This window comes from Physella acuta, unplaced genomic scaffold (assembly GCF_028476545.2).
Source record: "Physella acuta isolate Inbredline_101_S28 unplaced genomic scaffold, ASM2847654v3 ptg000675l, whole genome shotgun sequence".
NCBI classification, from domain to species: Eukaryota; Metazoa; Mollusca; class Gastropoda; family Physidae; genus Physella; species Physella acuta.
Window position 1 is genome coordinate 181,209 of NW_026732194.1, and position 23,356 is coordinate 204,564.

Consider the following 23,356-nt stretch of genomic DNA (forward strand, 5'->3'; position numbering starts at 1 on the left):
AGCTAAAGTAGGCCATGAGCAAAATGCCTATTTTGGAAGGTTTACATTAATACTATATTAGGCCAGTCCAAAATTAATTGCGATCTACATGTTACTTATTATGGTAAGCTATATTTCAATATGTGTTTGAGAAGGATTTGGATTTTAATACAGAAGTTTGATAAGTAAATTTTGAGCTGTCGTCATTTGGCTAGCCTTTTCCATTGAAGAAACCCTTCAACCAAACTGATAGTAGTGATACTTCCGGGTGCGCTTGCCATTTATGTAAGCCAAACACATTATTAATGAGTTTAGGCCTAGATCTAATTATTTAAAATAATAGCGAGCGACTATTTTAATTATTAAAAGTAAAAGAAGACATGTTAGGTAAAAAATAACTTGACATAACACTAGCGCTATGAGTATTTATTTAACAGATTACTTATTTTTGACCAATGATTAATTGTGATTTACATCATTTGCTCTACAATTTTAAAACTAATCTGGCAAGTTTATTATAATCTCATCAAAAAATTGTAGATCTTGGTCTAGCGTAAACTAGATTAATTAATCCGATAAGCTAGCTGCATCCAGTCTAGATCTTACGATCTAGTCTTATAATGATAATCAAAACTAATAAAATGTGCTGAATCCTGAATAAACTAGGGTTAGATCACCAGATCTATAAGTGGATTTATTTCAATGGCTCCAAAAGAGGTAGACTAGTGACTTGTGTAGATCTAGCTCGTAGACTAAGTTTCTGACTTTCTTCTGACAATATTGAATAAATTCTAAAAAGCGAAAAGGCTAAGACAAGTTTTAGTCTTTAGAGTAAAGTTCCACGCGCGGTCACACATAGCGAACTCCCGACTTTCATCGACTTTCATCGGGCGCTATTTTGTAACCGTTTAACACAGAAACAAACCCAAAGTACTATACTATATTATTCCTCTGCCTTTCTACTCTTAATATGTATCAATCATTTTATATTCCTACGCATTGAATTTGAGATATTCATGTTTTAGTGACGTGCTACTTGCGATATTTTTTTCCCCTCTTTTTTTTCCCTGCGGCCATCTGAACCGGCTTGCGTAACGATCGTGTTTTATACGTTTTAATCCTAGTTTAATAAATAAAAAAATATTTTACACTTTTAAACGTGTTGTTGATTGTATTATTAATTAATAGATTTCAAAACCAAATTAAAAACATGTTAATTAAATTAATTAACAACATTAAAAGTTGACCCAGTGATGACTCAAGGGACGCAACTATAATAATCATAACAAAGGGACGTAACAACCACTGACAAGACATAACGTAACATTTGCTTAGATATGCTTGTATGTAGAGACACAAACTAGATTTAGAAGAAGTAGATGATCGAAATAATTTAAAACAGCAGAAAAAAATAGAAATTATACAGATTCTAGGCTTAGCTTGAAATTTAGAGCATCTAGCACTAGGCTAGTCTAGCTCAAGTCGTTGGTTACGCAGCGCGGTGAAACCACCCAAATCGACACCCAAGCTGCGGCCACCCCTATTCACCTATCAGGTTGCTTTATTAGCCTAATCTATCGTATGTACAGTGTCCCGCACATATTGTAGAAGCTATTTATAGTTAACCTAGTTATAAAAAGCTTTGATTGGTTGGTTTATTCATCTCATCCGGGACCTAGTGTTTTTCATACGGGGAACTAGAATCGCCTTCGACGTCATACCTCAAAACTTTAAAATTTAAAAACTCGACTTCCAGAAGGAGAAAAACAAAAGAATTTGACCTGGATATATTTAGAAATGGACAGGTTTACAGCAGATATCGGTAGTTTCGTATAAAACATCAAAACAAATATTGTACGAAGCGATAAACAGGCGATGACCGCACCGGTGTTTTAACCGCGCGTGGAACTTTACTCTAGTTACTTTAGTAAAATTAGTAGATCTATAGTAAGCTAGTAGATCTAGCTAGATGTAGTCTAGTTACAGTAATTAGTAGGCATTTCGACTTCTGCTGTTTCGATTCGGTACGACCACATCCAGACTTTTTCATCGTACTTGTTGAAATTCGCCATTTTTTAACATGTTAATTCTTGCCATCAGAATCGAAGAATAAAATGTATTCGATATGAATATTTTAGTTGTATTTCATCTTTTATACATACTAATAAATGAATTAGCTCCTGTTTTATATTGTCCAATACCGAAAGTGATCAACGATAATAGCAAATATTTGTCAAAATGCTAAGCTGGCGCATTGAAAACTAAATTTCAGATATAAATAATCATCTAAATTACATGAATTACAACCATTTGGATAAATAGAAATGTCGATTTTAAGGGTTTTTAAGCACGGGGCTATGAGGAGTAGCGCGATAAAATTCGTAGGGTAGGAACGAGAAAGCATACGTAATAGAAAGTATTCGCATACGATGTTTTTTACAATCATTGTTATTTTGTTTTGAATTAATACTGTTTTTTTTTAAATTTGTTTTAGACCAGTGACTGTGTTGTTACAGTAACTATTGAACTTGGACATCAGGCCAACTATTTGAAAGAACCATCTCCAGAAGGATTTACTCATGACTGGACTGTATTTGTACGGGGCTTTGAAGGCAGTAGAATTGAGGCTTTTGTTGAAAGGGTGGTTTTCAGGCTTCATAAGACATTTAAACTTCCTTTGAGGAGTAAGATATTTTTACAATTTTAAGCATATAATGTTATGTGTAGGGCCTAGTTCCTTTAATTTTAATACTTTATCACCACTATAAAAAAAATTTTGATGTTGATCTATTACAATTTCTGAAACTAGATTTCTAGTCAATATATATATTCATGCAAGCTTTGAGGATAATATTGAACTTATTTCTGAGCAGGAAGATTATTGTTCCACACATAACATTTATTTGCATTAGGCAACATAAACTAATTCTTCTATCATTCTACTCTATCATCAACACTTATAACTAATGCTTCCTGTTGTATTTCCATCTACCGACCAACTGTCCCTTTAAACTTGTCCACTTTATCATTCTACTCATTCTAGCTGGGTCATTTTATTAATATTGTCTATCACAGCAAACAATATCACTAACACATAGAACTGCTCATGTCTTCAGTAATTATTATTCAGTTCTCAAACCTCCTTTATCTACCCTACTGTTAATCTTGTCCCTACATAAACATCTACACCTTAATGTATCATGAAACAGCTGATTGGTTTATTATCTTTATTGCTTAGTTGTACTCTTTTCTAATATAAAATTTGTTGTTTTTCTTTTTAAATAAAAAATGTAATTCATAGAAATGATTGAATTGATTGTAATAATTTTATTCTTTTCAGCAATATGTGAGCCACCATTTAAAGTGACTGAATCGGGTTATGCTGGATTTTTACTGCCCATAGAAATCCATTTCAAGAATAAGCAGAGCCCAAGAAAAATAGTATTTTCTTATGACTTATTTCTCAATGCAAAAGACAGCCCACCAATAAATAATGTCCGTTATGAGAAGCTAAAATTTCAAAATCCAACACCAGAATTTAAGGCTAAGCTCTTAAAAGCTGGCGGGGTAAGTGTAAAAGAAATTTAAGACTTTTATCTGAACAATATATATTTGATAATAATGATGATTTTAAAATATGATTCTGCCATTGTTTAAAGTCGTATGTGCATTTAGTGCTGCTTTGTCATGTGTTTCTGTATTTTCAGGTAGAGCAAGGCTCAGAGTCAGCAGCTTACAGTGTACCAGTTCCATTGGCACAATATGTTAAAGTTGACCATAAAAGGTCAATTAAGCCACCTAAAGACAAGGTTTGCACTTAATTTTGAATATTTTTAAAAATGTTATGATGTAAACAAATTTGTTGTCACGCTTAAATATCTAAAACCTTTTCAATCATGTTTTTTTTTAAATGTAATATTATCATATCATAGTTTCACTAACCAAATTTGCCATGGATATCTTTATCTGGTTATTTCTAAATAATCAGAGGTGTGACTTTTCCGAATTTTTTGCAGAAATCAGATTTTTCCATTTCAGCTGCAATTTTCCTCCACTCATTTAATTTTCTCCTAAATGTTTTGTCGATTTTTCTGTTGTTTTATTTATTTATTTTTTTGGGAAGTTTTAAAAATTAGGATAAAAGAAACGAAAACAGCTCACACACGCATTCCACATATTCCTATTTACTAATTTATATTAATATCTCTATGAAATGTCCTAAATCTTATTGTTTAATATTTAACTGCTTCAAATCTTGCAACAAGTATAGTAACTATACATGTTTATATATAAATTTGAGTACATTTATTTGTTCATAATGTTAGGATTTTAACTTATTTCTTATTCTTTTTCAGGAGAAAAAAAAGAAAAAGAAATCTAGTCTCCTCAAGTCAGCATCACCTAGCCACTCACTCTCCTCTCTCTCTTCTTTATCACCTGATGATGATGAGGAGGAGGAAGATCACTACAATCCACCACCTCCTCCTCCTCCTAAAAAAGAGAAAGATCCATCACATAAAAAAGAAAGTTCTGCTTCAAGTATGTCACGTCATGACTTTGTCAAATCACCTTTATCAACCTCTTCACACAAGGATAAAAGTAAGCATCGAAGCAGCTCTTCCCTTAAAGAAAAACCTAGTACTGATTCAGAAAGTGTTCGAAAGCCTCACAAACACAGAAGTAAAGACAAGGAGGGGGGTAAATCATCTCATAAGGAGAAAGATGGTTCTAAAAAAGAAAGAGATTTGAGTTCCTCTAGACCTAAAGAATCATCAGAATCTCGGAAAGATAGAGAAGGCTCACATTCTTCTACAAAGAGCTCTGCATCTTCTTCCCTAAGTGATAAAAAAAATTATCTTCTCCAAATGTCTGGTAAAGATAAGGAACAAAGTTCTCACAGCAAAGAAAGGGACCGAGATAGCTCTTCACACAAAGAAAAACATAGCTCTTCTGGCAAGGAAAAAGAGAGGAGTTCATCTCATAAGCAGAAACACACTTCGCACAAAGACATTTCTAATGTAGCATCTTCAGAGCCTAAAAAGACAGGTGAGAGCAGTAAAACAAAGGTGCCAAAAGAAAATAATGTTCTTGACAAAAAGAGTCAAAAAAGACATCAGGAATCTCCACAAGTTGATATCACAGAGAATAAGAAACTCAAAAGAAGCTTGTCAGTTGCCAGCAATGAAGAGAAGCCACCCAAGCCCAAGTCAGAGTCAAAGAAAGAAAAAGGTAGTGCTTCTAAAGAAAGTAGAGATAAAGAGTCTCACAAAGACAAGAAAGATACTGAATCAAAGAGCTCATCAAGCAAAAGCAAACATGAAAAGAGCAAACACTCTGACAAACATAAACAATCTCAATCTTCAGAGTCTAAAAATAGAGAAAGTTCTGAAAAAGATTCTTCATCTAAGCAGACTAAATCTAGAAGTGAAAAACCAACAAAATCTGATAGCATGACTAAGTCAGAGCGCCTAGCAATGACTGCAGATTTTCAGCCAAAATTACTGTTGTCTCCTCTTCAAAACAGATCCAGTGATGATGAAAGCCATGAGCCTGCTACCCATCCAGAACAAAAGAAAATGAAAGTATCCAAGAGTAGCTCTAGCATCAGCAGTTTGTCTTCATCTCATGAAATGGACAAATCAGATGATGAAATGGTTGAAGACCAAGAGGAAAAAGCCAAGGACATTGTTTCTGGTCTTACAGACAGTGACAGTGAGTCAGATGAAGACACCCCAACTTTGAAATCTCAGCAGAAAATGTTAAAAACTTTATCAACAAAGTCGACTAGTCTTGTTCCAGACAATAGTAAACCATTACCCTCAAAATCAGTCGCTGCTGTTGTGGCCCATGAAAAGAGTAAAAAAGGTGAGCCAGAAAGTGTTCGTGAAGATGGTCATAAGAGACATCATAAACATAGTAAACAACACAGATCAGGCAAGAAAGAGGAGGATAAAAAGTACAAGGAAAAGCTGAATGAGCCAAAAAATGGGCAGATGGAAACTCATGACATAGATGAAAAACCAGAGGGTAAAAAAGATGACCAGAGTCTTGATATACTAGCACCCAACGGCATACCTATAGGAGAACTCATATCAATAAATGAGAAAATAGAAAAAGCTCAGACGGAGTCTAACCAAGACCTTATTGATAAAGTTGTAGAGATAATCGGAAACACTGATGAGTTTGATATTGATGAAACTGCCTTAAAATTTGATATCTGTAGTGTTGAAAAAGCTGTTGTACTTCAGATACAGCTTGTTTTAAGGGGATATTAATAATATGTGTTGTGAAAAGGTTGTTTTTATCTTTGTGTGTCAACTGCCATATTTAACCCCTTACTATGTCTTTCATTAAATATTGTCAGTTGTCTGTACCTGTTAGTGATATAAAATATATAGATATATTAACAGTTTTGGGGGGGGGGGGGGGGGGGGACAGTTATATTTCTATATTTGTGCAATTATTTAACACTAAGATAAAGTAATTTTTAATGAATAAGGTTTGTTGTATGTTGTGTTATGCTTTCACCAAAATATGACCAAAAATTACTTTTTTTCCCCCTGAAAAGTATTAATTACCGTAAAAACAATAATTGCTTTTCTACTTGTACATAAATGTATAAAATTTTCTTAAGCAGAACAATTTTTAAACCGCATGGTACTAGATTCTTCTCTATAAAAGTACATGCAATATTGTTTGAACTTGTGTTTGTAAATTACTTTGGATTTAAGTCATAATTTGCATTTAAATTTAATGTAAATAAAATGCCTCATTTCACATCTCTCATGGTCAAATTTTTATTGCAATTTTTAATGTTATGGTTCAGACTGATAAGTGAGCCCCATCACAAAAATGATGGGCAACATGACAATCATTTTTTTTTATTGACTTTCTGCTTTCTATAAAAAAAATTCCCCACAGATTAACCATAACAGTAACAGAAATTGATTAGAAAAAATGCTGATATCTCAAATTATTTCTTTTACTTTTAAAATTTTTAATATTTTTGTATAAATTTTACTGATGAAATGAATAGTCTGTCTTATTCCTAATATCACAACATAATACTTTTAAACAGCACAGATAAAATATGTCATTAAGAAAAACAATCGCAGTAATAATCACTCAATTTTTTATTGGTGGCTTCATTTTTAAATCAAGCCTCAACAAATTTATCATAAATTGTCAAAATATGTACACTGTTTTTTTTTATTAAACCATACATCACATGGCTAAAAACCATTTATTCACACACACTAATTAGTTACTAAGATCCATATACTTCCTGTATTTGATTAATCATACTCTGCCCCCTTTCTGGAAAAAAAAAATGTAGAAAAAAATGGCAATTGGTGTAGAATTAAGCAAGGCATACTTTAACAATCAACCATACAAAGCATTTTTATAAAACATCTTTATTCAAAAAATTAAAATACCTCAATAGCTTCCATTTCTTCATTTGACAAGGGTTTCCGATGGTATTTCAGTGGAAGTTGAAATGATTCTATGCTTTGTCCAGAGGAAGGTGATTTATGTCCCTTAGGTGTAGCCAGGCTTTCAGATTTTCCTTTAAATCAAAATTTTAAATAATCGCAAATTATTCAGGTCTAATAAGTTAAGGACAAAAATCAACATTTTTTACCACTGTTTATTTAATGTGCAGAACTAAGTAAATTTGGTACAGGTATTATGGTTTCCAGCAAAGTATAAAATGAACAGGTGTACTGCAACTTCATATGAATGCCTTCTACATGTATATATAATAACTAGCTTTTACCCGTGCCTTGCTATGGTGTGAATATGGATATTACCTCTGCGTGCGGGTGGGGGTCCTCACATTGGGGCGGATACTCCTTCAGCACACTACACTAAGCGTGGGGGTGGTAGCACTTTGGGGTGAATATTGATTTTTTTAAAATGAGGCCATGTGGTCACAGACGTCTACCCAGCTTCCCTATCACCAGACCCACGGCGTAATCTGAACTGCCGCAGAACAAATGTTTCCCCGGACGTACGACACCCAGTGTTCCCATGCCTGAATGCACTCTCCCAGCTCCGTTAGCGAAAACAGTGTCCATATTGATGACGGAAGTGCGAAATGACACTGCCAGCTTATATGATAGATAATAATTAAAAATGTATGTAAACAAGAACTTAAAGTCTGTGGTCACCTTGAGTGATATTAGCCGTTGTTGATCCCTTGTCTCCAGAAAATTTCTTGGCAGTATCTCTGGGTGGAAATTTGATTGAAGGAACATGAGGCTTGACTGCTTGCTGTTGATGGATAAAATTATAAATCAATGTTAAATCATGCTACATCCAGGGGCGTTGTGAGGGAGGGGCGGGGGTGCGGACCGCACCTGGTGACACCATTTAGGGGGTGACACCAAGGCAAAAAATAGCAAAATATATACTGAGAGATGATAGGGGGGTGAAACCAAGGCAAAATATAAACAGAAAAATGATAATTCCACTTAACTAAGTGAATTAATTTGAGTGTTAAATATTCTTTTAAGAGGTGCAAATTGAAAGTTTTGAGAGGGGGAGTGCAAATCGAAAATTGAAAGTTTGTCCCTGGGAAGGGTCGCTACGCCTCTGGGGGGTGACACCCGACCTCGCTACGCTACTGGCTACATCTAAATGAAAATGCAATAAATATATTCTATCAATCAAAACTAACCAGAGAAAAAATAGTTAATAAATAAAAGTAAATACAACCCTAACCCAAAATGTTACCATGTGCACACACACTACTCCAGCACACATTTTACCTCTGAATTTTATTTTATCAGTTCAGGCCTAACCAGTTTTAATTTGAATAGTGTGTACTATAGCCTATTATTTAGAATCAGGCCTAAATCTACAACTGTACTAACTTGTCATTGTGATTAATCATTAATGGTGCCATGCTTTTTTTTTTTTGCCACTGCTCACTAGTGAAAAAAATAGCCTAGATCTAGATCTAACTAATGTTTAATCCTCATTTAATGAGTCATTATCACTGCCTATCACCCCTGCTGGGATATGGGCCGCCAAACAAAGATCTCCAAAGATTTCATCTCCTGTGTCATTTTCTCAACCTGACCACCAGGTGAAGTCTAACTGAGAATCAAATGTGCTGCCAGGTGTTTTTATGTCGCCCTCTTTTGGCTTTCCTTGAGGATTCAATCTCAATGGCTGCCTGGTAATAGTGCCATTATTGGTAATGGTTGGCTCTATCTAACTCCATCCTAATACCTAATTTCTTCTTTAGCTGCAAGTGTCGTCGTCCCCCCCCCCCCCCCCAAATGAAATTTATATTTTATTATAGTATATAGCCTAGTTAAAATATATACTATATAGTATATAATATAGACAATATATTTCAATAGATACTTTTAACAGTGTCCGCCCCCCCCCCCCCCCACCCCCGTAGAAAAAAGTATGGAAGAAACACTGCTCATAAAATTATTACTCAACTCTGTAGTGGTGTGGGTTAGTGTAGTGTTTCTGTTGTCATCCATTTGATTTGTGTAGTACTCACGATAATTTTCCTTGTCGCAGCTGCAGCCGCCATATTATTCTTAATTAAAGGAAAACTATGCATTAACTACGTCTTTATTGTTCCTTTTTTGTGCGTAATTTTAATACTATAAACACGTAGACCTAGATCTATGGCTGAATATCATGGCCTATTGATATAGGGCAGGACTGTTGTTTAACTTTTAAAATGTGTTTTGCCTTTGGAGAATTCTCAATGTTAAGTTACCGGAAATAATGCAAAAGACGAAACGCTTTTTATCTAGAATCTAGATCAAGAATCTAGATCTAGATAAGACTAAGAATCTAGATAGGCTAATCTATTCTAGATCTCGTTTAGATCTAGATCTAAATCTAGATTCTCTAATTCATTTTCGTAGACCTACGTCCCCGGGCGCCGACCTTAGGGGGCGCCAAAATGGGTTGGAAAAATAAATTGAAAGGTCGAGGGGGGTGCAAATGTGCAAATTGAAAGTTTGAGGGGGGGGGGGGGTGCAAATGAAAATCTTGAGGGGGGGTGCAAATCGAAAGTTTGAGGAGTGGGGGGGTGCAAATGAAGATTTTAACAACAACAAAATAGTCTCATGCATTCGTTTCGATTTTCATCATTTTTTTTTAAAAACGAAATACGCAGGATTGATTAAAATTGTTGACGCTATATCACGCTATTTATAATATTGTATCAAATAGCATAGCCTATATGGATTATGGCTATTGTGTTAGAATAGATCTATATTCAATACTTACACCAGCATAATATGCCATTGTTTTTGGTTGATATTTTGTCATAATACTTTCTAGAATCCTCGACCACATACTGAAACAGAGTGTTTTATCTTGTATATCTGATATACTATAATAATCTCTGAATATCGTATAACAAGGCTGTTGCGAACTATTTCAACATCAATAGAATGTATTCATATGTTTGAAAAAATTCAGCAATACTCCCCGTCACCGTGGACACAGAAATTAGATTCTACTATAAGTTTTGCACAAAATAGCATGAACATGAAAAATCGGGTTTTTCAAAACAATAGAAAGTGTGAAGGGTAAGCTTATGCTTTGCCTATACAGAAGCAATAAAAATAAAAATTGAATAAAACTGTTATTATGAACAATTTTTAAATAGGGTGAGTTGATTAAATTTAAGTTTTAAAATAAAGTTAGACCTGTGCAAGCGTTTCATTTTTCTTATAACGTGTGCAAAAAAATGTTTTCCCAAAAAAAAAAATGTTCCCACTTCGCCGGCGTTTTGTTTTGTTTGTAAGAAGAAATGTCACCCGCCTCTTCAACATATTGTAATAAAATGTCCTATAGATGATTAGATCTCATACATTTTCATTGACGTTATTTAATTTTTTTAAAAACCTTGAAACAAATATATTTCATGCCTATCTTTCAACTGACTTAAACATTATAATTCTTTTAAAGTTAGAAATCCTATCACAGTTTTACAGTTTATTCATCTGATCGCCTAAAAACTTTGGGAAGTTGTTGACAATACTCATGGGGAAAATTTTTGGGGAAAAAATTCGGGCGCCCTTGCAGGAGTGTGCGGTTGCCGGTTGGGCACCAAGAGTTCCCCAGCGGCTATATCTATGCACCTGCGATCCGCTGCTTTGGGCGTCCTGCACCTGCGATCCGCTGATTTGGGCGTCCTGCATACGGGATCAGGTGTGCTACTCGATTCAACTGCATGTCAAACTGCACCAGGCGCATCCGCCGGTGCCACGGCGGTTGTGTGACCCATAGCGCCCGGGCTCGCACATTCCGTTTTAAAGAGCACATTACATTAAGGATCAACTCGATGGGCTCCGCCCCTTAGCACTATGACACCTACGTTCATTTCAAAGAGCACCATATACTATGGATTCGGCGCATTACTATAATTGTTGACTAAATCGACCCGGATGCGTCATATCGTGCCCCGCCGGGCTTTCATATTAGCGTTATGGTGCCTTTATTCTTTTCAATGAGCACTCTACTCTAGGGACACGATGATCTACTACATTCGATGATCGAACCAGAGGTATCACCAGGCACCCTGCTGTAAGGTAACCGGTGCTCCAGAGAGTGTCCATCGACACCCCAGACATTTCAGCAGTCGGCCTCGGTGTTATCTAACTCACTACTGCGGACAGGTGCGGATCGAGTTCCAGCGGGGCCCCGGGTGGGATTTTTTTTCCCCGGGTGCATCGTTTTACCATGACTTTATTAAAGAACATTTTGGCAAACTCTGTATATATATATATATATATATATATATATATATATATATATATATATATATATATATATATATATATATATACGTGCGGCGTCAAAACGGCTAATGACAAAACGGCCCCGTCAATACGATCCCGACAAATCGGCCCCGACATAAGAGCCCCGTCAAATCGACCCCGTCAAAAGGGCTGCCGACAAATAGGCTCCCGTCATATAGGCTCCCGACAAAAAGGCTCCAGTCAATAAGGCTCACGACATATAGGCTCCCGTAATTTAGTTTTTCGACAAAACGACCCCCGTCATTACGACTCCCGACAAATAGGCTCCCGTCATTTTGGCTCACGACAAATAGGCTCTTGTCAATTTGACCCCAACAAAAGGACCACTGACAATACGGTTTCTGTAGAGACTGAGTCTCCCGGCAAAACGGTCTAATTGAATATGACACCTTCATCAATATTCTTTAGAGTTAGCTTAACCAACACTCTTAAGTAATACAACGTATGCATCTCTCGTTCGGCTAGCCTTATTTTTATAATAGTTTATCTATTATAAGATAGTATCTATGACTTCCATAAATGAGTCGGTTATAGGCTGTTCCAACTCAAGTGTGTGGGGAGAGGGGTCCACGCTGTACATCCCTACCTGCAGTATGCTTGTAGGTTATAAAAAAAAAATGTCGTTATCCTGTAAACATCATTTATATCATACATTTACATTTCTGTGCTCGTTTTTAAGCAACAGATCTTCACTGTTGTAAATTAAACATTAACAAAACTTTAGAATTGGCGGAATTTAGCTGTTAAGCGCTCGATTTGTTTGTGAATTGATGTTTGTTCATGAAAAACAATTTCATGCAGCCATTTAAAAGCGGTTATAGTGGTAGTGGATGCATGACAAAATGGTTACTTTTATGCCAATAGTGGTAATATGATTCATTTGTCTGGAGCCAATATGCCGGGAGGCATTTTGTCGGGTGAGCCCTTATGTCGGGAACCAATATGTCGTAAGCTGCTTTGTCGGGAGCCAATATGTCCTGAGCTTATTTGTCGGGAGCAAATATGTCGTGAGTATATTTGTCGGGAGCCTAAATATCGGGAGCCCATTTGTCGGGAGCCTATTAGTCGCGGGTCATTATGACGGGAGCCAATTTGACGGGAGGCCCTTTTGACGGGGCTATTTTGACGGGGTCGTTTTGTCAGGGGTCGATTTGACGGGGTCATATTAACGGGGCCTATTTGTCCCGGGCCGTTTTGGAGGTGCACCGGTTCAATTTTATGTTTTTTCTTTATATTTTTTTTTGTTGTATTTGTTTGCGGTAAATAGTAAGGCCCAAACAAATCAACAAGGCCTAAGTTTTCGCTGCCAGTATCAGTAGCAGCTCATTAGATATCCAGTCGGCCTATTTTATTCACTATTAAGTAAACTATTAGATCTAAGTTCTAAAAAAATAGTCATAGATCTAGATCTAGATCTAGTGACCGTCTACACGATACAAATAATCCATTTATATTAGGCTAATATTAATTTATTAATAAATACTGAAATCAACTGATTCTCAAATGAAGTGAAGAAATGTAATAATGTATTCTATTCATTCAGGAGTATTCTGTTGTTTAGGTTGAGGGCCTACTAAAAACGTACAGTACACACAGTAACAAAGTTCAAAGTAGTTAGACTACTAACTACTAGATCTAGTTAGTAGTGTAACAAGTCAAGTTTACTGTAGTGTTTACCAGCCACCAGGACTTACCCGCTGGACTAGGACTGGTCACTGGAGATCTCATGAACTAATATGTCAGTAATGACCATGCATTCGTCATCCAATGCCGATTGTGATGACTGTGAAGTAGATTTATTATTTTCATGGAATTTAGACAAGCGATCAAAATCAATTACAACATGCTTCATAGACCTAGACAAGTTTACAACTGAAGTTCAACAAATAGAAGAGTCAGTAAACGATTTGGAGGAAAAATATAGTCTAAGTTTTGGGTATGTATAGAATAGATCTAGTATTATTTTACTTGTATGTTAAGAAGCTATGGTTTGAGCTTGAAATTTAACTAAAAATTAAATAGATCTATTCATAAAGTCTAGGCCTATTCATTTCTATACTATATATATTATAAAAAGCAATGTATGTGTGTCTCTGTTTATCGCAATTAGAGTCTTATATATACACTATACGGTATATAAAAATTAAAATCAATTGCAGTTTGACACAGTTCATCCAATCGCCATGAAATTTTGGGATAAGAATACTCCAGGGAAGGTTTCTCAAAAAAAAAACCTTTTTTTTCTAAATTACGCACAGACGGCCCCAGTAGGGTGCTGTTTGGCACCCTTGGCTTTCCCGTGAGTGCCATGGCGCCAATGTTCGTTTTGAACAGTGCAATAGACTATGGATAAAATACGGCGTTAGAGTCATTTAATAAACTGAAACAGGCGCGTTTGCCAGCGCTCCGGCAGGGTGCTATTTGGCCCCCCGGGTTATCCTGTGAGTGCTATGGTGCTTACGTAAGTTTTATGCGGCGTCCCTACAGTAGTGTAATCAGGTGGCTCCCAAGAGCACCCCTCTATGTCCCTGACACCTGGGCATTCACCGAGATGTGTTCTACCTTACTATTATGGTGAGTGATTAATGTACACTTAAGGCTTTCATGCGGTAGTGTAGGTAAACCCGTGCCCCGATAAATATGACCCAAGCGCAGGCATTGTTTACATTCAAAGGTCACACGTCTAAGAATATAGGATTGGTAAATCAATGATTTCGTCAGACGGACACGCTAGTGCTAAAATAAAACTAGCTAATATTCTCTGTTTTCATCAAATTCTAAACAAGAAGACAAAAAGAGATGATTAAATTTAATATAAGGCATATATACTATTTTAGCGTAATTTACAAAGTTGTGTTATGCTAAAAAAATTTCAAAAACTTATTTACACAATTTTTCTTTCTTTTCAGTTATAATAAATATGTGGATACTATGAATGGCATTCAACTTTCGTGTAACAAAGAAGTGGTTGAATCAAGCAACTGTATTCTAACAGTACAAACTTTAAAGTCTGACTCTACAAGAATAAATGGTATATGTATAATAAGTGAGTCAAGAACTCTAGAAGTTTCAAATGATATGGATGGTTATTTAACAACTATTAGGGGTAAACAGCTATTTAATTGTATTGACAAAGAAGAAGGACATAAAAAACTTTATTTGTGCAAATGCCTCTTTGATGAAAGTTATACTAACTTAACAGTGAAGGTATGTCATTTTAGTAATATATATTTATAGTTAAACTTGACTTAAAGAAAGTTATGTTTTTTATAATATAATTATTTGCACCTTATATTGACTAGAAAATTTATCATACATTTTTGCATCTCATAAAAGTGATTTTTAATATTCTGTAAACTGTTATATTACCTGTACCAATGAATATTTTATTATTTGTATGCTTAACAGAACATAACAACATAACATTTTTTTTACATTCTTAAATTCTAATGTTAATTATTTTTTTGTACTGTATGCAAAAAAACAACAACAAAAAAAGTCAACACTTAATAATTTTACTTAATTATTAAAATATTTTAGTCTAATAACTGTACTAAGTATAATAAAACATAAAACAAATTTGTCCTTTCCTCCCATTTCATTTTAGTTTCTCTCTCTGGGTGGTTCTTCATTTTTTACTGTGACGTCCTTGATAATCTGCTTAGATAAACAAGTGGAAAATTATGTACATGTAAGTCATGGAGCATTCGATATGACAAAACTGAAGAAAGATGTTGATAAAATGGGATACACTATTTCAGATAAAGCCAAGAGTTTTTTGGCTACTATGGAACAATTTGAACAAGTGAGTATCGCAGTATTAGGTTTCAGCTGTTTGTATTAACATTTTTTTTTTACATTTCTAAAAGGTTAAACACCTTTTAAAAAAATTACCTTTAAATTCAAAACAAGTTTGTCATTTAGCAATATTTGTCTTTTTCATCTTGGTAACTTGGGCTTGTGGTCAACCATTGAGATTCTCCCTAGATAATGACAATCTTTGTTGTTTGAAAGTTGTTTAATAATAATCAAATCTATTTTTAACACATATGTTTAAATGCTTGGCTCTTTATTTAACTTTGGTATAACCATGATAAAATAAATGATCGCACAACATAATACTCATGTTCTCAATGTTGAAGTAGCAAATCTCAACAGTTTTTTTTCCTTTCATACTTAAACTTTTTATAGAACTAATGAAAATGTGAAAATAAAATGAGCTTAAGAATAGTGTTAGGGGACTAAATCTATTATTTTAATCTGTTGACAGGCCAACACAATTGCATCATGTGGGAAAAGGGGAATAATTAACTCTCAATAATTACTACTTAAAACTATTTTCATATTTTGTTCTCAAAATAGAATTACTGTCAATTGTCTTTTTTAATTCCAATTCCATTTACTAGTAAAATATTTTTTGTTCCCAAATTAGAATAAAGTGAAGAGTTTTGGAGGTCTACTCACCTCAAATCATCCAGCTACAACTTCATCTAAACCTGTAATATCAGACATCATGAACAGTGTATTAGGGCAAAGTGCAATGCGGTCTCTGCTAGGTAAATCACCTCAACTTGATTCTGGCAGTCGTGGTGAAGAATCTAACATTTACTCCATGTTACAAGCAGTATGTGGTAATGTGTCTCAAATGAGGGAATCTTCTAAGAAGGAAAACATAAATGGGTATGTTGTTGTGAGTTTTGTTGTATTAGAGATTTAAAATTCATGTTTGAAAGAATAACATGTTATTCATCAATTGTTTTTTTAAAACTCACTTTATACAGTTTTGAGTTAAATAGATTTGATGCTGCATTACATTTGGGAACATTCAAAATGTATATACATTCATAGTTTGTAAATCACACAGTTGTGTCCCTTGGATTAAAGTTTTACGATGTATTTCTGAGCTTTGGCTTAGAAGTAAAATGCCATTTGATTATATTCTTTTATGGGACGGAGTGGTCTAGCAGTAGAGAGCTGGACTACTAACCCGTAAGTCTCGAGTTTGAATCCGGGTTCAAGTCAGTAGACCGTCCCTGAGTCCACCCAACTCTGATGGGTACCTAACTCACGTTAGGGAAAGTATCTCTTCATATGCCGAGGTCACAGAAACAAGTGAACTCTACTTCACTTGCCCCATAGACGGTCATGTTTGAAAGGGAAACTTTACTTTTTTTTTTATTATATTCTTTTATTTCTTAAGATCTAAGTTTGCATTTATTTAAATAAAAAGATCCTTGTCCCTCAGTTCATCCAAAACCTTGTATAAATTGATGGTGATTGGACAAAATATCACAGATGTTATGATATAATAATATAAAAATGTCTTTAGACCTAAAAATTCAGGAAGTAATTGGGATATTACATTTTTATGGAGTAACATAATTAAATCTTTCCTTATGCTATTGAAAACAAAACAGCTTTTAACACAAATTAGTAGTATTTTTATACAATTTAAACTTAAACCATATGAGCAACACCATGTTAATATTGAAAGGACATGAAAAATTTAAAGTGGTGATCTTGTTTCTTACATCATCAAACCATTGTTTTTTAAAATTATATACTTATCATTAACACAAATGTACTAAATTATAAGCTCAGATTCATGATGCTTTTTTTTTAAAGCTAGTCTTGCATCTGATGGGTGGTGAACTCTAAAGATACATTATGTAAAGCATTTTATCACCCTTCAACAACATTATTGCAACATTAACTGATGTGCAGTAGTTTTTGTTCATTGATCTTGTTTATCTAGATAAACCAGATAGACACATCCTGTAATTTACTTGTCAAGTTATCATATTGTTACACTTGTGTGCATTATTTTACTATACTAGTTTCGGTTTATACCCCGAGCTATTGTTACACATGTGTATATTATTTTCAGCTCAACATTTTCCCCTGACTCAGGCAATGGCAGTCTTTCAAGAACATTAAGTGTTGATGCTGTAGATACTGATTGCAATAAAGACAATAAAGAATTGCTGGAGATAATTGATCAGAAAATACAGCAGGCAAAAACTGAGCTTCAAGACACACTTGCAGAGACAGCAGAGAAACTAACATTACAAATTGAAACAGCTAAGAGCGAGATAAATCAAAAACTTGATACTGTATTGGAACTATTAAAACATATTTCTAAAACAAATGAAATGCCTCAAACTCAAATGCATTCTGAGCAATTAATAGTGGATAAAAGTTGAACAAAAAGTACATTATTATGTTTTTATTTTGTTTAGCAGTATTTAAATAATTTAGTAAGAAGAAAAAACAACCCACAAATATATCAGTATTCATTAAAGGAGTTTCAGTTTAGTTTTATTGTTTTAACAAAATATGTTACAGCAAAGGTTTTTAATCATTTATGTGCACATTGCAGTTGTTTTAAAAAATCAATGAAATTTTTTTTTTGAAAATAAAATGAATAAGCTAAAGTTCAGCTAATTTATGACTAGATCATCAAATGTTTTCTTTCTTCAAGAAATTTCTGTGTACATTAGTGATGTTAATTATTTATTATAAAAAGAACAATTTCACACAATAAATTAATTTACAAGAATATGCAAATTATGGTTTATTGTGTTCTTTATTTTTTGTGTTGTAGACTGCTAAATATTGTAACACATATATTATTGGGGAAAAATGTGTTCACTGATATATTTTCATAATATTTGATATTCATCTTAACAGCAGTTTCATGCCTTACAAAAAGTCCTGAGCCTAAAAAAATTAAGTTTATACATGTACATAAGTCATACTCATTTAAAAAAAAAAAAGACATTATTTTTCTTTCACAGACATTATCAAACTATCCCAATAGTATTCAAAATAATCTTAAACTTGGACGGATTTTATTTCAAATTAAAATTCTAGTAACAACTAAAAATTAAAACACTGTAGTTAACAAAAATTATTTTTTTGAAAAACAATTACACCATAGGTTAAAAAATACTATAACTTCCCCTGAAACTTCTTTCTATTATCATTTGTTTGTTAAAACATCCTTTTAGTTACTCAGCACTTGTATTCATGATTTCCTCTAAAACCTCATTTTCACGGCTGCTCATAGATGTTAAAGTTTCACCAAGTCTGAAAACCCTTATGTAGCCCTCTCCATCACCAGTTGCAAGAATCTGCTTTCTGAAAGTACAAATTTCACAATAATTGTAGATAGGATCATCATGCATATGTGTATACGGTATTAAGTATGATTTTCTAAAATGATTAAAGAGCATACCAATTTACTACTTTTAAGTTTTGAAGGATTAATATTTATCTATCCTAATAAGATGTAAAAGGTTAACTTAAATAAAAAAAGATATTTAAAAAAAACTTACTGTTGTAAGTTAAACTGCAAACTATAAACAGGTACCATATTGGGACTAGCCTGTAGCTTAAAAGCTGGTACAATTTGGCCATGAAGTAGATCATAGAGAATTAAGTGCCCCCTCTCACTAATGACTGCTAGCACTGCAGGACGTGTTGGTGACCACTTTGCTGAATACAAATAACCATCACCTGGCTCTATTGTCAAAATAGGTTGATTCTAAAAAAAGAACATGTTTAAGTTAAGTAATCAAAATAAATCTAGATGAAAAAATATGCACATATTTTGGTCAAGATTTATTGTAGGTAGCATATTAGTATTAAAAAAAAAGTAGTGCAAAATGGATAAAATGTAAGTATGGTTAACACAAAATACGAACAAAATTACCTGTAATAAATTGTATAAATGGAGACTCTGATCCATGCCTGCGCTCAAGAAAGCGTTGCGGTGAAATTTTGAACAATCAACAGAATGAACTGGTCCATGATGGGGGCTGTAGGAGAAGGTCACAGGAGAACAAAGTGGTACAGAAGAAACAACATGGCCTGAAAAATATTTTAGTATTCTTTTATAACAGTAAGAGGGATGGCACTTTCAATGCAATCTGGATGTTGAAATGTCTTTTAATACTTACATTTTTTAAATAGAAAAGGATTAAATAGAAAAGGGAATTGTGCACCTAATGAATGTACAATATAATCGAATAGAAATATTAAATGCACACCAAATCAACATAAACAATGTGCATAATAGAGCAGAAAATTAGTTAATAAATTCTAAAACTATTTAAATTTAATAAAGAAAAAAACATTTGTTAATGTTATGCTATAATAAAATTACATACTTCCTGCTGGCCTCCCCTTAGCATGCATGTTGCATTTAAATACACAGCCACTCTCTGAGCCTAAAACAAATAAGTCTGGGTCTTCATGGCTGAAGGAAATACTTGTCACACCAATCTCTTTATCTCCCCTGACTCCCTTCACTTTCATTGCCCTCGGGAGGTCTTGTGACATCAGGACAAAGCTACAAAAAATATTTTATATATTTTAACACAAAGGAAATTAAAAAAACCCCATTATTTTAAGCTCACATCTGGTTTGTATGTTAAGACAAACATTGAAATAAATTTTGTAAACAAAATCAAAACTCTTCAAATATAAAACAAAAAGCCTACGAATTCAGAAACGTAGTAGTTAAACTGCGGTTATTTAAAATGCAGTTCTTATAAATATTTCTAGTATATTAGACTTTTTAATGGTTAAAATATTGATTAATTTTCATCATAGAATTAATATAATTGCATTGAAATCTGCACTTTATTCTTACTAACCCTTTATAGAGCTTTAGTTTTCCTCTTTTCATATCAACCTTCCAGATCAAAATCTTTCCATCGCCACTGACACTTACAATCTGTAAAAATAACAAACAGCCTCATTTATTAAACTGATTAAGCTTCAAATATAAATTCAAGTATATGTAGAAATACTTATTACTTCTTATTTTTAGTATAGTTAAAGACTCAAAAATGAATCTTTTTTTTTACTCTTCATTAAACTTTTTATTTTACAAAAAATCAATCTCTTAATTTTTTCAAGAAACTGCTGTTACAAAATTACCATCTAGTAGAAAATGGGAAATTAGGTTTGAATAATTACATATAAATTTCACCATTAATGCCTACATTGTAATCCTTCTTTTTTGATGACTGACCCTTGACCCAGTATATCTTATTCACTGGTTCCCTGTGTGCATCATCTCCTATGCCTGATGTTGCTAAAACTAGATCATCTTCTAGGCTCAAATCCCACAAAATTATCTCCCCTGTTCAATCAAAAACATAATTCTTTTATTATAAATAGCCTACAAAAAGACACATTTAAACATCTGGAAATACAGTTGAATGTGAAAGTGTTTTTTTTTTAACTTTAAAAGAAATACAAGCAGTTTTATTTTTCTAGGAGAAAAGTGACATTCAAATACAAAATTTACCATTGAAGTTTCCTCCTGCTATCCAAGCTGGGTTGACTGGGTGAAATTCTGCACACATAACACAACAAGGTGAGTCAATTACTAAGTCTGGCTTTTCTTCATTTATTGAGCGCCTGTCTAAATTCCATGTGCATAATGAACCTGCGTGTGTACACCAGTCTTCATGATCAAATCTCCCATAAGTTAAGAGGTTAAGAAATATATATATATTTAACAACTGCTACACTTTGAATGAATAAGCAAAAGAAAATAATCAAAATTCATGATCATAAACACAGAATATTATTAGATTGTGATCTTTTAAAGAAAAGTAAAAGCCCATTTTATTTTAAAACTAATTCATTTGCATTCCAGTGTATCAATCATAGCACATTTTTAATTTGTACAAAAGGATATGTTGCTGAAAGAGTTGATCCGGTAGAATTCCATGAAAGACTTGTCACCTGAAACTATTATAGTAATCTTTTTGTTTACTGATTAACAAGGTTAAATTTGTATTAAAACAGTATAGGACATTAGGTACTATATAAATCCTTTAACTACGTCATTTTAAATCTGTTTTCACTTATCATTAACTTGTTATAATTTTTCTATGAACCAGGCTTTATTACGTTGGCTAAAATTTCTTCAAAATGATTAGCATTTGTATCCATGCTCCAATAAAACAGAAAAGAAATGTAAACAATTTTAATTTTTAAAATACTTTAAATTGATGGATGATAAATTTTACCTGCTTGTTATAATCTGTTTTACTCAATGTGTGCACACAAGTTACAGCCTCAGATACCTTGTCATTTGGGTCACTTATACCTAAGAAATAGACATGATAAAAACAAAATTTGGATTACTTATACCAACACAACATACTAATAATCCTTAAAACAATAAAAATTATAAAGCAAAAGTGTAATGATCTTTACAATACAGGATCTGAAACACAAGTGCTAAAAATGTATATTCTTTGTACAGTCAAAATCAAATGTGAGCACAAGCACAAATTAGTTATCCGTATGGGCTGTTCTCACAAATTATTTGATATTTTAAAAAAAATATTACCATCAAATGCTCTACTTTTCAGGTTTCTTGAGAGACATTTTACCACTAGTGGTTCCACATGAAGTAAAAAGGCAGCAAGAGCTTTATTTTCAGAGTCATCTAAGTTCATAAAACCAAAGTCACTGCTAAGGTCAGTCTGGACCTGAGAATAAAAGAAAAAAAAAACAATTTATTATGATCATGTTCAACTTTTATTTTGCTATAAACAAAACATTAAGTTGAAATAAAGAGTAATAAATATTAATAACCTTCTGACTTGTTGCTTCATATGACTGAACTTCAGAATCAGCTGTATGTATATCTCTTGTCTGACTACTGCCATAGGCAACTGATCTATAAGCATAAGATGTATAAATATATTTATATATTAGGCCCTATACAAATATATATTTATGTGTTTCGGTTATTATAATAAAATACGCTCAACTGGAGGTAAATAAGCAACGGAGAATAAAATACGCTAAAATGAAGCTTTACCATACATAATAATACATATCTGTAGCCTATCTATCTATAATTAATCTATATCTAATATTAATAATATCTCTATCTATAATCTATATTGATTATATATTATTATATGTATCAATATCTATCTAGGATATTAATCTATAATATTACTAATAAATTAATAATCTGTATCTATTAGGGCCTATTTAATATCTATCTAATCTAACAACAGTCTAATACTCAGTCTACTCTAACCCTACAGTAACACTTCTGCAACACTTCGGTAACAGTTACAGTAACACCAACTCAACTGGTGACTAACCTTTCCTTCTTCCAAGATGACTTTATTTCGACTGTTTCTAGTGACTCGTCAACAAAAAGATGAGCCATTTGCAATCAAACATAGATCTAGAATCTAGATCTATATATTTTTCAAACACAATGGTTGGTTTTAATTAGATCTAGAAGATCTGCCAAATAAGATAGCGTTAGTATAGTATAGCTTTAAAAAATTTAATGGTTGCTTTTGTAAACAATATCGTATCCTACTAGACAGCAGTAAAGTCAGTAAAGCGTTTCCTTCGGAAAACCCCTTCTTAAAATAAATAAAAAACGTAATTTTACATAGATCATAGTTTGGTTATGCAACACATAGAATCTAGTATTTTAAATGATTCATTAACAAAAAATAAATTTAGAATAAAGTTTTCAATAAATCACTGTTTTCTTAAAAGATTTTTTAATG

General features: G+C 33.3%; 4 protein-coding genes across 5 annotated transcripts; 2 read left to right on the plus strand and 2 right to left on the minus strand.

Annotated features, from left to right (window-relative positions):
- Positions 1-495: 495 nt before the first annotated feature.
- On the plus strand, positions 496-6,395 carry LOC131949137 (protein AF-9). Its single transcript, XM_059310908.1, has 5 exons — positions 496-696; positions 2,474-2,663; positions 3,320-3,546; positions 3,687-3,788; positions 4,335-6,395. Exons 1-5 carry the CDS (start codon positions 682-684, stop codon positions 6,252-6,254), a joined length of 2,454 nt encoding a protein of 817 aa, XP_059166891.1. The 5' UTR covers positions 496-681; the 3' UTR covers positions 6,255-6,395.
- Positions 6,396-7,094: 699 nt separating this feature from the next.
- On the minus strand, positions 7,095-10,439 carry LOC131949138 (alpha-ketoglutarate dehydrogenase component 4). Of its 2 annotated transcripts, none has more exons than XM_059310909.1 (4): positions 10,246-10,439; positions 8,151-8,253; positions 7,416-7,546; positions 7,095-7,296 (listed from the first exon to the last, which is right to left on the minus strand). In XM_059310909.1, the coding sequence occupies exons 1-4, from the start codon at positions 10,312-10,314 to the stop codon at positions 7,279-7,281; spliced, it is 321 nt and encodes a 106-aa protein (XP_059166892.1). In that variant the 5' UTR covers positions 10,315-10,439; the 3' UTR covers positions 7,095-7,278. The 2 variants fall into 2 exon arrangements, with proteins under 2 accessions (XP_059166892.1, XP_059166893.1); XM_059310910.1 differs by lacking the exon at positions 10,246-10,439 and adding an exon at positions 9,503-9,723.
- Positions 10,440-13,050: 2,611 nt separating this feature from the next.
- Positions 13,051-18,347, plus strand: LOC131949144 (uncharacterized). Its single transcript, XM_059310918.1, has 6 exons — positions 13,051-13,148; positions 13,330-13,722; positions 14,696-14,993; positions 15,394-15,591; positions 16,219-16,466; positions 17,674-18,347. Exons 2-6 carry the CDS (start codon positions 13,523-13,525, stop codon positions 17,987-17,989), a joined length of 1,260 nt encoding a protein of 419 aa, XP_059166901.1. The 5' UTR covers positions 13,051-13,148; positions 13,330-13,522; the 3' UTR covers positions 17,990-18,347.
- On the minus strand, positions 18,339-23,162 carry LOC131949143 (cytoplasmic dynein 2 intermediate chain 2). Its single transcript, XM_059310917.1, has 12 exons — positions 22,934-23,162; positions 22,410-22,494; positions 22,162-22,303; positions 21,836-21,915; positions 21,502-21,554; positions 21,106-21,287; positions 20,798-20,937; positions 20,447-20,526; positions 19,958-20,139; positions 19,501-19,658; positions 19,124-19,332; positions 18,339-18,926 (listed from the first exon to the last, which is right to left on the minus strand). The coding sequence occupies exons 1-12, from the start codon at positions 22,999-23,001 to the stop codon at positions 18,797-18,799; spliced, it is 1,509 nt and encodes a 502-aa protein (XP_059166900.1). The 5' UTR covers positions 23,002-23,162; the 3' UTR covers positions 18,339-18,796.
- Between the last annotated feature and the right edge of the window lie 194 nt (positions 23,163-23,356).